Source organism: Halichoeres trimaculatus, unplaced genomic scaffold (assembly GCF_033239565.1).
Source record: "Halichoeres trimaculatus isolate MK-OKI-2021-1 unplaced genomic scaffold, fHalTri1.1 fHalTri1_scaffold_2, whole genome shotgun sequence".
Taxonomy (NCBI): domain Eukaryota; kingdom Metazoa; phylum Chordata; class Actinopteri; order Labriformes; family Labridae; genus Halichoeres; species Halichoeres trimaculatus.
The window spans coordinates 40,875,214-40,888,623 of NW_027437180.1; the positions used below are offsets into that span (position 1 = coordinate 40,875,214).

Consider the following 13,410-nt stretch of genomic DNA (forward strand, 5'->3'; position numbering starts at 1 on the left):
CACAATGCATAAATTTTCCATATGAAAAGGACTGCGCAAGGGGGCAAGGGTGCTAAAGTGAGATCATTCGCATGAAGCAGTGTGTATGGAGTTAGCATTGTAGCAAAACTATTTGTGTATGTGTAAACTGATCCACAAATGTTTGAGTCAATCCACAAATGAACAAACTAATCCACAAAAACGTCAACTGATCCGCAAATGCGTACACTGACCCATAGAAGCATAAACCCATCGACGATGTGCAAACTGATCCAAAAGTTTGTGAACTGATCCACAAATGGGTACACTGATCCACAAATCTGCAGACTGATCCATAAATGCGTACAATGATTGACAAATGCGTATACTGATTCATAAATGTGACCATGACAAACAAATGCATACGCTGATCCGCAAATGTGCAAACTGATCCACAAATGAGTATACTGACACACAAATGCGGAAAACTGATCCACAAATGTGTATACTAATACACAAATGCACACGGTGATCCACATATAAGTACACTGATCCACAAATGCGTATACTGATCCACAAATGCATACGCTGATCTACATATATGTATTCTGATACACAAATGCATACGGTGATCTACATATATGTATGCTGATCCACAAATGCGTACGGTGATCCACAAATGCCGGAAACTGATCCACAAATGCGTATACTGATACACAAATGCGGGAAACTGATCCACAAATGCGTACACTGATTGACAAATCTGCAGACTGATCCACAAATGCGTATACATATCCACAAATGTGTACACTGATCGACAAATGCGTATACTGATTCACAAATGTGATCATGACACACAAATGCATACGCTTATCCTCAAATGTACAAACTGACACACAAATGCATTCGATGATCCACAAATGCGTACACTGCTACACGAGTGCGGGAAACTGATCCACAAATGCATACGCTGATCTACATATATGTATGCTGATCCACAAATGCGTACGGTGATCCACATATAAGTACACTGATCCACAAATGCGTACGGTGATCCACATATAAGTACACTGATCCACAAATGCGTACACTGATGTACAAATGCGTAAACACATTTGCAAATGTGTTAAATATTCACAAAGTGCGCATATTGCATGCTCTTTCAAACACGTTTTTTAACATTTGATAGTCTGTTCACACGTTTGTGGATGTATTTTCACACACAAATTGTTTTGCTACAATAACAGCTCCATAGGTGTGGACCTCAGGAGGGCCTCAAGCATAAACCAAGCCTAAGGGGCATTGGGTTTTAGCGTGCGGAGTCCTTGGCTGTTTGTTTTGGGGTCATTTCATCTCAACTCCAACACATGCATGATGTGAGTTTGAAGACGTGATGCTTTTTTTTAACTGAGTCTGACACCTGAGGATTTCCTAAAGCGTCCACAGTATTTCTACATGAATCAGGGAATTATGTTTACATTGTGTGATGGTTACAATTCCTTCAAGCTGGAAAATTAAAATATTTAATTTATATGCTTGTTTTTGTTTTGGTTAATACCTGAATACATCACTTTTTTGAAATCATAAAAAAAATGTTTTTTTCCTGTGAAGAATAAATGGCTGTTCTAAAAAACGACAAGACGACGACTTTTCATCAAGTTTTACTGATATTGAAATCAAATGGACAATGAACACCAATGATCAAGCAACAGCTGGCTAATACCTCTTTAAAACCACACCTGTTCTAGTTTCAGTGACATAAACATTTTGTTTACTGTATATATATTGCCTTCTGTATATGTACATAGGTACACGCATAAAGTACATACACACGCACAGCTGAGGTTTAAACACACAGAGACGGGTCACATTTACTGTTATTACTGGACTTTGTTCAGTTCCTGACAGGAGATAAAGAGAAGGGAGAGGCTTTTCAAAAAGGAAATGCATAGATCGGAAAATTTCACACAAGAAGCCACATGGGAGGTTTACACACACTGTACACACACTGAATTTAAGGTTGTATCTTTGAGTTTGGTCCTTAAAAAAACAACATAAAGAAAAGCTCTGGATTCGTTTTCTAAGGATGAAAAACACGAGGTGACGTGACCCGATACACACCAAACAAAGCTGGTCAATGAGAGGATTCGTTAGATTTACAGAGACAGAGACAGAGAGTACAGCATTGTGGGAGTGATTTTGTTTGGGGGGCCATGTCGTCAAGTTGTAGTGTCGCTGGAGGCCCAAACAATCAGCCCTTCCCTTTTAGTGTCCCAACTCGCCATTCTCACCCAATTTACATAACTCCACAGACCACCAGACCTGCTGCTGATCTAACAGGAATGATACTCGTCAAAGGGGGATTACCAGGTCTGGATTGGTCTGTGGAAGAAGAGCAAAGAGGAGAAAGGTGAGCCGGCTCTGTAAGGATAATCTCTGCAGCCCTGCCAGGAGGAGATAGATGAGGACAGGATCGCTGGCTATCTCCTTCCACAGGGCTGTGCATGGCGAACAGATATGGACAGAACGGTTTTGGTTCCCCTTGTCTTCACGATACAGATGCTGGGATATCAGTCGTTGGGTTGGTGTTTGATGAGAATGATATGGAACGACCCCCCCGGGCAGCTTTGGCCGCCCTAGCGGACGAGTGGGGACTGCTTCAGGGAGATGAGGACGGAGCGCATGCGGGAGACGTCCTTCGCCTGCTTGCTGGACTTGGGGTTGAAGTCACAGAGCCGAGCCACTCGCTCCCACTCTGTGCCGGGGTTGTTCTCATCCAGGTCTGAGATCATGGCTTCCTCAGCCGCCCTGCAGGGAACAGGGAAGAAGGGACGGATGGAGCAGAGAGCAATGAGTGGAGGAAGATTTACAGTAAACCCAAATACACAAACAGTCCTGAGGGAGCCCTCTGCTGAAAACCAACACATGTTGAGTCCTGGTCACAAATCTGTTTGTGCTCTAGAGACGGCAAAATCGGAAATCTAAGCAAGTGTAGTGAAAAATGTACTCGTCCAGTTTCTTGAAACAAGGATTATGACTTCTGTCTTTCAGTATCTTAAAATAAGATTTTTTTCTGGACTAATCAGCAGAATTCAGCTCATATCAAGCCAAATAAGACAATTTTGACCAATACTAAGACAAAAAAAAATCTTGCTTAGATTTCAGTTTTTGCCGTGCTAATATATTAGGCCAATATAAATTCAGGATTCCATTTGAGACTGAAAACTTAACTGTACACGTCATAGGCTGGCAGGACTTTGTGGGTTCAGCAGAGTCAACCTCAGGGACCACACTGAACATCCATCTGTCTTTACGTCCACAGAGAAACGCTCTACAACAGCTTCATCACCCACAGCATGCTCCCTCCTCTGCTAACACCTTACAGAACTGGAGTGTTGACTCAGTAAAGGATGGTAAACACAACGAAAACAAACAAAACAAAGCAAAACTGAGTAACTGGAGCATTTTTGGTTGGTTAAAACTACATTTTGTTTTGAACTAAGAGAGGGGGCTGTGCCCTCACCTTTAGAGGTCAACTTGCCTTAGAGCCTTTACGGTGTTCCCTTCATTAAACAAGACTCAGGGATAGAGATGATGAGCTCATCTTTATACTTGAGTTTGATTTAAAGGCGCTGTGAGGACCATCCAACACTTTGGGCTGGAATCGGTATGGTTTTACCAGGAGAAAGACTCCATTTCCCATGAACACCATCACTCACTGTCGTAAGGATGTGACTTTTGCAAAGGCGTGCCTTTTGTATTTTGAAACGCAACGACAATTAATCTTAGTAAATTTAGTTTGTAGCGTATCTTTTTGTTTATGTGTATTTATTTAGTGTTCCTCATGGCAACTTTTTTTCTGTATATATTTTTTCTTTGGAGAGTCTAATCACTTCTTGACTCTACCTCCGACATATTTTACAATCCCCGATAAAAAAAAATACTCAAGAACGTCAGCTGTCAATCATTGTTAAATGTGACGTCAAACCTTGTTTTTAATTTCTAACTAATTAAAACAAAACTTTCAGAAAAAAGAGGACCTGAATACAAAGCAGCCAAATGATATCTTCAAACCACCACAACAATCAGACGTAAGAAACATTTCTACCAGGTGTATTAATTTTTTAAAGTTTGACCACAGCCCATCTGGAATGACTGGGGAGATGGATTTTTGGACCTATACTGCAGCCAGCCACCAGGTGGAGCAGTTTTTATGGTGACCTCACTTTGAGTCGAGCAAGATGACGTCTGTTTTTGTACAGTCTATGTGAGCGGCATTACGATGATAAACACTTTATGGCCAATTTGTGCTCATATGCTACGTTCATGAACAGAGTCTTCTGTCTGTGCTCTGCATTCGATTTGTATGTATCTCTGCACGTTTCCATAAAGCTTACGGATACAGGCGAAACAAAGCAGTACCAACACAAACTGTGGGGCAGTGTTGCTGTTACTACCCTGATTCGTAGCTTTATTGAGACTCAAGGAAAAAATAAGAATAGCCGACCACTGCTTCATACAACGCTGCATCCATTTTTGCCCCCTCCATGTTTGTTTTAGAGTTGTCATAAACGTTTGACTCTGGGCTGCCCCCTGGTGGATGTACTGGTTAAAAGCAACGCTAACATATGTATGAGAGCAGTAACGATACATTTTTGTACGCAAAGGGAGAGGAAATGGGCCTTTCACCTGTTTTAGCTCGTGCACTATCACTCTCCTGTTTAGTTTTCTTCTGCTTCGACTTTCTTTTTCTTTCTTTCTGTCTACAAGCTCAAAATGGATCCATATTCAGGGGAATCCACCTGACCGAGGAAACTGAGAAACAGCTTTGGCGCTGATGATCTCATTTTAAATTGTAGATTATGTACAGGCATAAAATAAAAGTGAGACTATTTCAAGAGCACTTGAAAAGTCCTCATGGCGCCTTTAAGAAAGGAACAATAATGGCAAGTTGTTTATCTATTACTTTTTAACCAAGCCCAAAACAACTTGAAGCACTGCTGGGCCTGAGCCATGCATTGTGCTGCAGCTGAAAGCCGGCTGTTTGGAGTTGTGGCAGAGAAGAAAGAGTTTACCTCGATTTAGCATGGTATAATTGGTTGACAGATCAATTAAAGTCTCCCTGGAGAAGGGTTTTATCTTAAAAACTGTGATCAAACCCCACAACAACTGTTTAAACTACAGGGGTTACCTCGTTACTTTGATAATAAGAATGAAAGAAAAGAAGAAAAACTGAAAATATGGATCAGTGCAACTATCACAAGACATGTTGGGATGCAGGCCACAGATGGTGGCTACACAAAGCCCTGGTCACATCCCTCCCACAGTCACAGTCATAACTCCACTGCCAGGTTATCTCCTCCACAACCTCCGCTCCTGACTAACCACTGGGTACACAGAGCAAAATGGGGATGAGATGCAAATAAATATTCACCATCACGACCAACTCAAAGAACCACAACATCGAAGAGGGGACATCATACATCACACACCTCAGAGGAGGCAGTGGATTAACTGCTGGGACAGCAGGCTACGACTAACACACACTCACACACACGTTCACACACAGACACACTCACAAAACTGAATCTATCCCCTGTCAGAAAGATAACAAGAAGTTTGGGGTCTCTGGGATTTTGTATTTTTACTTAACTGGTCTAGGCGGTAGCAAGGATGGTTAATGTGTGTGCTTTAAGGTGCATAGGAAAAGAAAACAGGGAGAAACAGTTTCACAAGTCAGAATTTAGAAGAGAGAAGAGAGAGGGGAGGGTACAAAATGAAAGACAACAGAAATGACCTCAATGCAGATGTTAAAGCCGGCATGCAAAAGCAACATTTGATACTCTGACGATTCTACAAAAAACACTCATGTGCAGCCTTCGGTTTGGTGGGAGCAGAAAAGAGACTCCACGGGTTAAAAACATAAATATTCAGAATATTTTCATTACCGTGTTTTTACTAATGATACAACCAGCTCCCACTTTCTCCACATCTTCCCAGGCATTGTTAGGAGATGAGTTCTTTCTGAAGTGATATTTTGTTGCCACGTGTGTGGGAGGTGTTTTCACATTGTTTGTTTGTGTTAATAAATGAGGCCCCTGCAGATCCTCTAACAGGCGAGTACCAATGACTCGGAAGAGAAGAAAATCCAAGTGTCTCACAAAAATCTAACGTTGATTTTCCAGAGTAATAGCTTAGCTAACAACTTAAAGAGGGGCTACTGTGCATTGTTAGTCTTTATTCTGTCTCTGGTGTCCACTGTAAAAGTTTTAAATGATTTACAGATTTTAAAAAAAATTATTTTTTTCTCACGCTGCTGTTTTAGAAAACCCTTATTTCAGCCTCCGTCTAAAACCCTTTGCTTTAGTTGCTCTCTTGAACCACTTTAACTACCTAACTAAAATGCAAGGGATATGCAGTTTCCTCAATTTAACCCAGTCAGGTTTTACTCAGTTCAACATATTTTTAATGAGATACAACGGCTTAAAAAATGCTCTACCCAACAGTTATGCATGAAGTTTCAGGGTTATGGCTCCATACTCCACAAACCCCCTTCCTTCTGATTGGCCAGCCCTATGTAGGCCTGTCGGGGGGCGGAGCTAATGGTGTTAGAGGCCTGATTTCTATAACATAGCAATCTGTTTGAAAATCTGCACACGTTTAGCATCAACATCTGGTATTGTTACTTTATACCTGTGTTTACAAAACAGAATGGCAAAATACTCCTTCTTTAATTTAAGTAGGGATGCTGGATATACCGGTATCAATAATAGTATCAGCCGATGTCAATCATTTTTTTAACATATCAGTATCAGCCAATATGTAAAAGTGGGCAGATATTTACTCATTAGCTGCTAGCCTTTTTCAGAGCATGTTGAACGATCTTTAAAGACCCAAATAAAATTGTTTTCTATGACTATGTAAACACCAAAACTACCCAAGAAGAGTGGACAAGGAAAAAATATCGGTTGTCGGCCGAAACAGCGATATTAATATCGGATATCGGTATCAGCCAGAATTTTCATATCGGTGCATCCTTAAATTTTAGCGCTAAATTGTAGGTTGTACCACTTTCTTAAGCATATTTTAAAATAGTAATACTATAATAAACCTATTTCCTGACCCTACAAAACCTAGGAACCAGGAAAAATATACTGGTGCACCACAACGTCCGCTAATGAGTGTACAAACACAATTTGATGACCAAACCAAAGGCTGCACATCTAAAGCTACTGGATAGCTAGCTGAGCAAATTAACATGTCACCCTGTAAGAGAGCAGGAACTACAAAGCAGCTGATATTTCACTAAAGCATGAGACAGATCAGTTTGAAGCAGTTGTGTATCCATGACATGACCCAAAGTGTTTTAACAGGCATCTAAGCGTCAGCTGAAAATTGTTTTATTTTACTTTTTAACTCTGCAGATTTGATTCAAGCGACAGCTGATTCTGGTTTAGTTTTTCATGCACACTACAACTCATCTTTGTTCTTAGAAAATGTGGCTCAAAATGGGAAGTTAGAGTCTGAACTTTGGGAGTTTTTCTTGCAGAGAATCAGAAAGAGGAACAACTGCACTGGTCAAAAAACTAACACACAAATGCTTCAAACAAGTCAAGCATCCTACTCCTGAATGACATTCTCTGGGTTATTTTGGGCAAGATCATATTTTAAATAAGACACTTAAACACGTTCTGTGAGAGGTTAAACAATTAATATCAGCAAATGTTCATTGCTAAGGATGAGTGTCTGGTTTGCAAAGTGTTTTGCAGGAATGAAATGAGAAATGAAAACAACAAACACGGCTATGAAAGGGATGATTATGAAGGAGGATGTGTGCAGAGACATGCAGTCATTCTGTTAACTGAAACGTCCTCACAGGCACCGACTCACAGTGACGTGCAGAAGTAAGGGTTAAAAATGAATAACGAGCTGGATGAGCAGAGGGACGATCAGAGTTTGATGGTGAACATTAAAAACTAACGTAAACCGACATGAGGAGGTGACTGATGTCTGAATTCATGAGCTGGATGTGATTCATGGACTGGAAATTTGATGATGGTGGTGGTTGGGGGGAAAAGAGATGTGAGAAAATGACGAGGGAGGATGTTAGTTGGAGCAACATACACATAACCAATGAGCTCAGAGAAGGGCTGCTTGTAGAAGTCTTCATCCAGCACCCTGGACAAACATCCAGCCAAACGACAGAGCAGCGAGAAGGCAGGAGAGAAGAGAGACAGTGGTAAAAAGGAAGGAGGATGGAAACACAAGCATTTCAGTTATTACACAATAAGACAGATTCAACATCGAGTCAAGGGGTTTTGGTCAGACTTTCCTGACACACGGAGATTCAAAAATAGAAAATGCAACAGTGGTTAATTTCTTGATTAGTTTTGAGAAAGAGATATTTATAGATATAAGAAACAGGTGGATGTTAGAGGAGTGGAAAGTCATGGCTGCAGGTGGTTTATTATTGATAGGGCTGCAGGGCCACATTACAACACAGGAGAAACTTAACACTGTCTAAAAATGGGTGAAAAACAACTAGACTCTTCACTCATTTCCAACTATTATGGTGCAAACGCGACATATAACATCCCATTTAAATGGTGTAATTTAATCTATGAGGGTATTAAACAAATGATTCTATCTAGAATGTGTTAGCATTGTGTTCATATTTCAATCTGGGTCACCTACAGTGGGGTTTTCCCAAAAAATTAGAGGGATCAGATCCTGAGAAAATAAAATTAGTTTCCTGAAAATCCCAGTAAATTGCATTTTTTTTTTGAGTAGTTTGTTCAAAGATTCCCTTAACCATTAATTTAAACAAAGGTCAATTATGTATTTAACAAAATATTTCTTTGTTGGAGCAGTCATATTTTTCTTTTTTTACAAAAACATAGCCTACAACATAGCCTAAGTGGATTCTACATACTTTTAGATAAAGAGATGCATAAGTGAGCCTGTGTATTAACATAACTACGGTAAAGCACCTCAGCCTGCATTAACATTACCGTAACACTGTAATAGAGGCGCAAGGTTTTTTTCCCCGTTCCTGACATTACTTTTCCCGGGAAGAGAGAAATGGATTTTATCAGATTTCTGGGGATTTAACCCCAGTCGACAATTTCTATGGAGTGTTTTTGTTGTTGTTGTTGTTGTTGGACACCTAAACTTTGTCTCTGTGCAGGAACAGAGATGGATTAAGGTGTCACAGAGTCTGGTTTCATGCCCCACAGCTAAGTCCAGGATGACATATGCTTTTTCCTGATTAAAAAACTCAAGAGGACTTTTTCGTTTTTGTCTTTAAACTAATTCACAGCTATAAAAGTCACGTCTTCTTCATCATTTCGCGTGTCCCATCTCCAACCCTCTGCGCAGCCAGTACCTGTTGTTGGTTTTGGTTTTCTCCAGCTGCTCGTTCTGCCTGGCGTGCCACTCTTCCAGCTCCACTTTGGCCTTCTCCTTCCACTCTCCTTCCTGCTTGCGAGAGTTATTATCTGGGGGAGAAGATTGGAAATGAAGGACTGAAGTGAGGCAGATGGAAAGGTAAACTAACAGATCAAGAAATGTTTTTAATCTCAAGCGCTTGGTCTTTCTTTGATAATGCTGATTTTACTTTTCTACACCTAACAGAGTGATTCTATAATTAGGAGAACAAATTTAATGTCTATGGGGTATACTGTCATTTGGGTGATATTTCACTTTTATTTAGCACAGAAATTTAACAGATTCCATCATTTATTCAGCAAAAAATGCAAATTGTGTGTTGGAATTTACAGTTTTTGTGCTTTCTGGTTTCTCAAGTGTCAAGTTTACTCTAGAATACATGTTTGTGTTTATTATTTCACTTTTATTTGTTTAAAGTAACCATTTAAATGTGACAAAGGTGTTTTAAAAAATATACAGATAAAATAATTCACTTTGTGTGTCTGAGAAATCAGTGTCAACTGTGCTTTCCAATGAAAAAAACCCTATAAATCAGCAATGGTTTGCTCCAACGTCACATGACCCCAATCAGCTGAGGGCCCATCCTCTTTGGTGGGAACCTTGAAGAAAGTGTGTCATGTTTCAGCTCCTCCTCATCAATGTTTCATCAGAATGATTGTCTGTACATGGGGCGCATTAACTGTTCATCATCTGTGTGACCAACATTTGCTGCTGTTTTTACTATAAATGTTATAAAGAGCAAACTGTGAAGGAAAGGAGCAGAAATATGAGCTGATGGAGGTCAGGTGGTGGCATGTTCAAGCTCTGCAGTTATCACAAAGGACAAAACATGGAGGAAATGTCGAAGGTCTGTGTTAGCGTCAGTAAATGTAGAGTTGTAGAGACAGGTTTGTCCCGTCAACCATGTTGCATGTGATTTTTTTGCCATCATTCTTCTAAATTTTGTCTAACACAATTATGCTTCAAAAATGTTTTTGTCACTTAAATATTTAAAAATTCATTAGAGCGTAAGCTTGCCAACTAATGAATTTAGTACATTCCAGTTGTATCATTTGCAATCAAATCGGTGAAATGTTCCCCTCATTACAGAATCACTCTATACCTAAGAGGTGCAACATTTCCCATGACCAGATGATCTAGAGTTATTCCAGATCTCCCAGCCCTTACAAAGATAACCTAAAGTGACACTCTGGGATGGAACAAGTTGGGTCCTATCACAAGGTTTAGGGCAGAAATTACCCCTACAGCAGTGTTTTTGTGCAGCAGAAGCTCAGAGCGCTCACACCAAACACCCCCTCTCTGCTCCTCTGCAGGTTTCCTCTGCACTCAGACGGGGCCATATTTTACTTGACCAAAAACACAAATAAATGGACTCCCACAGAAAAAATCTGATATGGGTCTGCATTCACGCTTTATTTAGAGAATTTTCAGCGCGTTACTTTTACACAGAAACACCACTAAATAAGGCTCTAGTTCTCATCGTGTCTCTTCGTCCTGGCAGACTACCTGCGTTTGTTTATATCAGGTACGCCGCGCGCGGAATGATACACTAAGCAGCAAGCGCCTCGTAGCCAGCTGTGGCTCTGCAGCGGAGGTAGCGCCGTTTCACGACACGATGAGAACTAGAGCCTTGTTTAGCGGTGTTTTTGTGTGAAAGTAACGCGCTGAAAATTCTCTAAATAAAGCGTGAATGTAGACCGATATCAGATTATTTCGGTGGGAGTCCGTTCATTTGTGTTTTTGGTCAAGTAAAATATGGCCCCGTCTGAGTGCAGAGGAAACCAGCAGAGGAGCAGGGAGGGGGTGTTTGGTGCGAGTGCCCTGGGCCTCTGCTGCACAAAAACACTGCTGCAGGGGTAATTTCTGCCCTAAACCTTGTGATAGGACCCAACTTGTTCCATCCCGGAGAATCACTTTAATGTAAAACTAAAGAGTATAACTAATCATGAGAAGAGATGTCCAGATGGTGCCAGTTGGTCACTGAATGTGTCTGTTTATATCTACTTAACACACTCTGCTCTGTGCTTACCTAGCAACTCCAGCCTCTCCCTCTGCTCCTCCCTCCACTTGCGTAGGCTTTCAGGCTCAGCCTGCAGCCGGTCTGCATTGGAAATAGCTGCATAGGCATCTGATGGGCCGTTGCTTTCCTGAGAAACAGCATGGGAGTGACAATTTAGTGACTTCCTTTAAACAGAGTCATTTACATGGTGGCGAAACTCTGAGTCACTTATTTTAAATCATCAGGAAAATACACGAGAGTGTAATTGTCCAGGATTTAGTTTGCATATAACAAATCTATTCTTGAGATGAATGTCTCTTTGAGACATTTTTTATTGCAATCAAGTTTGTCCCTCAGGGAGTTTTATCAGCTTAGCTTCTCCGAATGTCTTACAGAAATCCTGACTGTGCAAAAGACAGCAGTGTTGCAATGACAGCACAGGAAAAGGAAGCTGGAGTGGATGTAACTGCCAGATATTAAAACCACAGCAGTTAGCAGTAAAATCACACTGTGACAGCTCAGCTACAGCTGTATTTCTTCACTAATCTGACTTTTTTAAAGAGATTTTGCATGTTAGGCTGGTACGTGTAACAACTACTGGCCACAATGTTATACTTAAACTGCTGTGTTGCTTATTCCATGTTTCATCATGTATATATCTCCTTTCTTTCTGCCTCTAAAATGTATTTCTGTGGCACTGCTTTATATCATATTTAAAAATGTGGCCTAAGTTTCAGCAAAAAATAAAACTTTGAAGAATTGTGCCCTCAAAGTCATTCTTATGTCTTTGGATTTGTAGTCAATACAAACTGAAACATGTTTGCATGACAATTTCAAGTAGATTCAATAGAAACTAAACCACACAGCTCTTAGGAACCTGTAAACAAAAGCTGAACAGTTTCTTTAGTGTGACATGTTGTGATCACAAACAGGCTTATTGGTTCAAATAATCCAGGTAAACAGACACAAGGATACAAGTAGTGTGTGGAGAAGTATTACCCCATGAAGATCTCCGTTGACGGCGCCATCTGCAAAGACACAAATAAAAAAATAAGCTGTGAGATTCCAGACAAAATAAATCAGTGTTTGGCAAACACATCAGCTGTTTCACCTCCTTCCTTTCAAACACACACATTAAAATATGATGAGTCAACACTTCTATATGACTACTAATACACTACAGCCTCAGGGAAATATGACAGTCCTGTCCAAAGGTCATTAAACTCCATCAGATTCCTCTAACAGGTAACATGTCGTGATCAGAGCTGGTAACATTACTGCAGCTTGACAGGAAGCAATGAATGACACGTCCGATAAGTATGCAGCTAATGCTATCAGACGGCCCCGCTAACATATTATACACAAGCAAAAATACTGTAATTTAATTATTTCACATTTTCACTCCTCCTAACTATATATTTAAGGTAAGGTTGGACGGAAGTGAACGCTAACGTCAGATGAGAGAAGCTAATCTGTTAGCCTAGCCTAGCGTTAGCAGGTTGACTGATTAGGTATCTGTTCCGGTGACCGTTATGACCAAATTAAAGATTCAACGGACCCTTCCGCCGACGAAAATAGTCCTCACTCATTTTCAACCCACTTTTCTGAGAGAATATATCAAAACTGAGGCAAGTCAAGCAGTATTTTCTTCCTCTCACCGTTAGAGTCCCCCAGCGACGAAGGGACGTCTCCGCTGTCCAGGATGCTGAAGCCTTCGTCGTTTTCAATCCCCGCGATCTCGCTCTCCTGCTGGGCCAAGAAGGCGGCAGCGGGGTCCTCCTCCGAGCCCACACCGTTTCCAGCGGAGGGCGCGTTGAGCATGTCAAAATCATCCATGTTGTGTCTTTTTTATTTGTTAAGGGATAAGTATCAGAAACGCAGGTGTAGCGGAGGACCGACGAGCTCAACGCGAAAGACAAACCTAAAAAAAAGAAAGCGTCAAGAAAGCGAAGCGGAAACGGAGAATTAGCCAATCACAATCGAGGATTTTTGACTGACGGCTCAGT

General features: G+C 40.8%; 1 protein-coding gene across 3 annotated transcripts; it reads right to left on the bottom strand.

Annotated features, from left to right (window-relative positions):
- Positions 1-1,603: 1,603 nt before the first annotated feature.
- Positions 1,604-13,346, bottom strand: clta (clathrin, light chain A). Of its 3 annotated transcripts, XM_074688671.1 has the most exons (7): positions 13,063-13,345; positions 12,404-12,432; positions 11,435-11,552; positions 9,344-9,455; positions 8,083-8,136; positions 5,612-5,647; positions 1,604-2,766 (listed from the first exon to the last, which is right to left on the bottom strand). In XM_074688671.1, exons 1-7 carry the CDS (start codon positions 13,238-13,240, stop codon positions 2,595-2,597), a joined length of 699 nt encoding a protein of 232 aa, XP_074544772.1. In that variant the 5' UTR covers positions 13,241-13,345; the 3' UTR covers positions 1,604-2,594. The 3 variants fall into 3 exon arrangements, with proteins under 3 accessions (XP_074544772.1, XP_074544780.1, XP_074544789.1); XM_074688679.1 differs by lacking the exon at positions 5,612-5,647 and having other exon boundaries at positions 13,063-13,346; XM_074688688.1 differs by lacking the exons at positions 5,612-5,647; positions 8,083-8,136 and having other exon boundaries at positions 13,063-13,346.
- Positions 13,347-13,410: the final 64 nt, after the last annotated feature.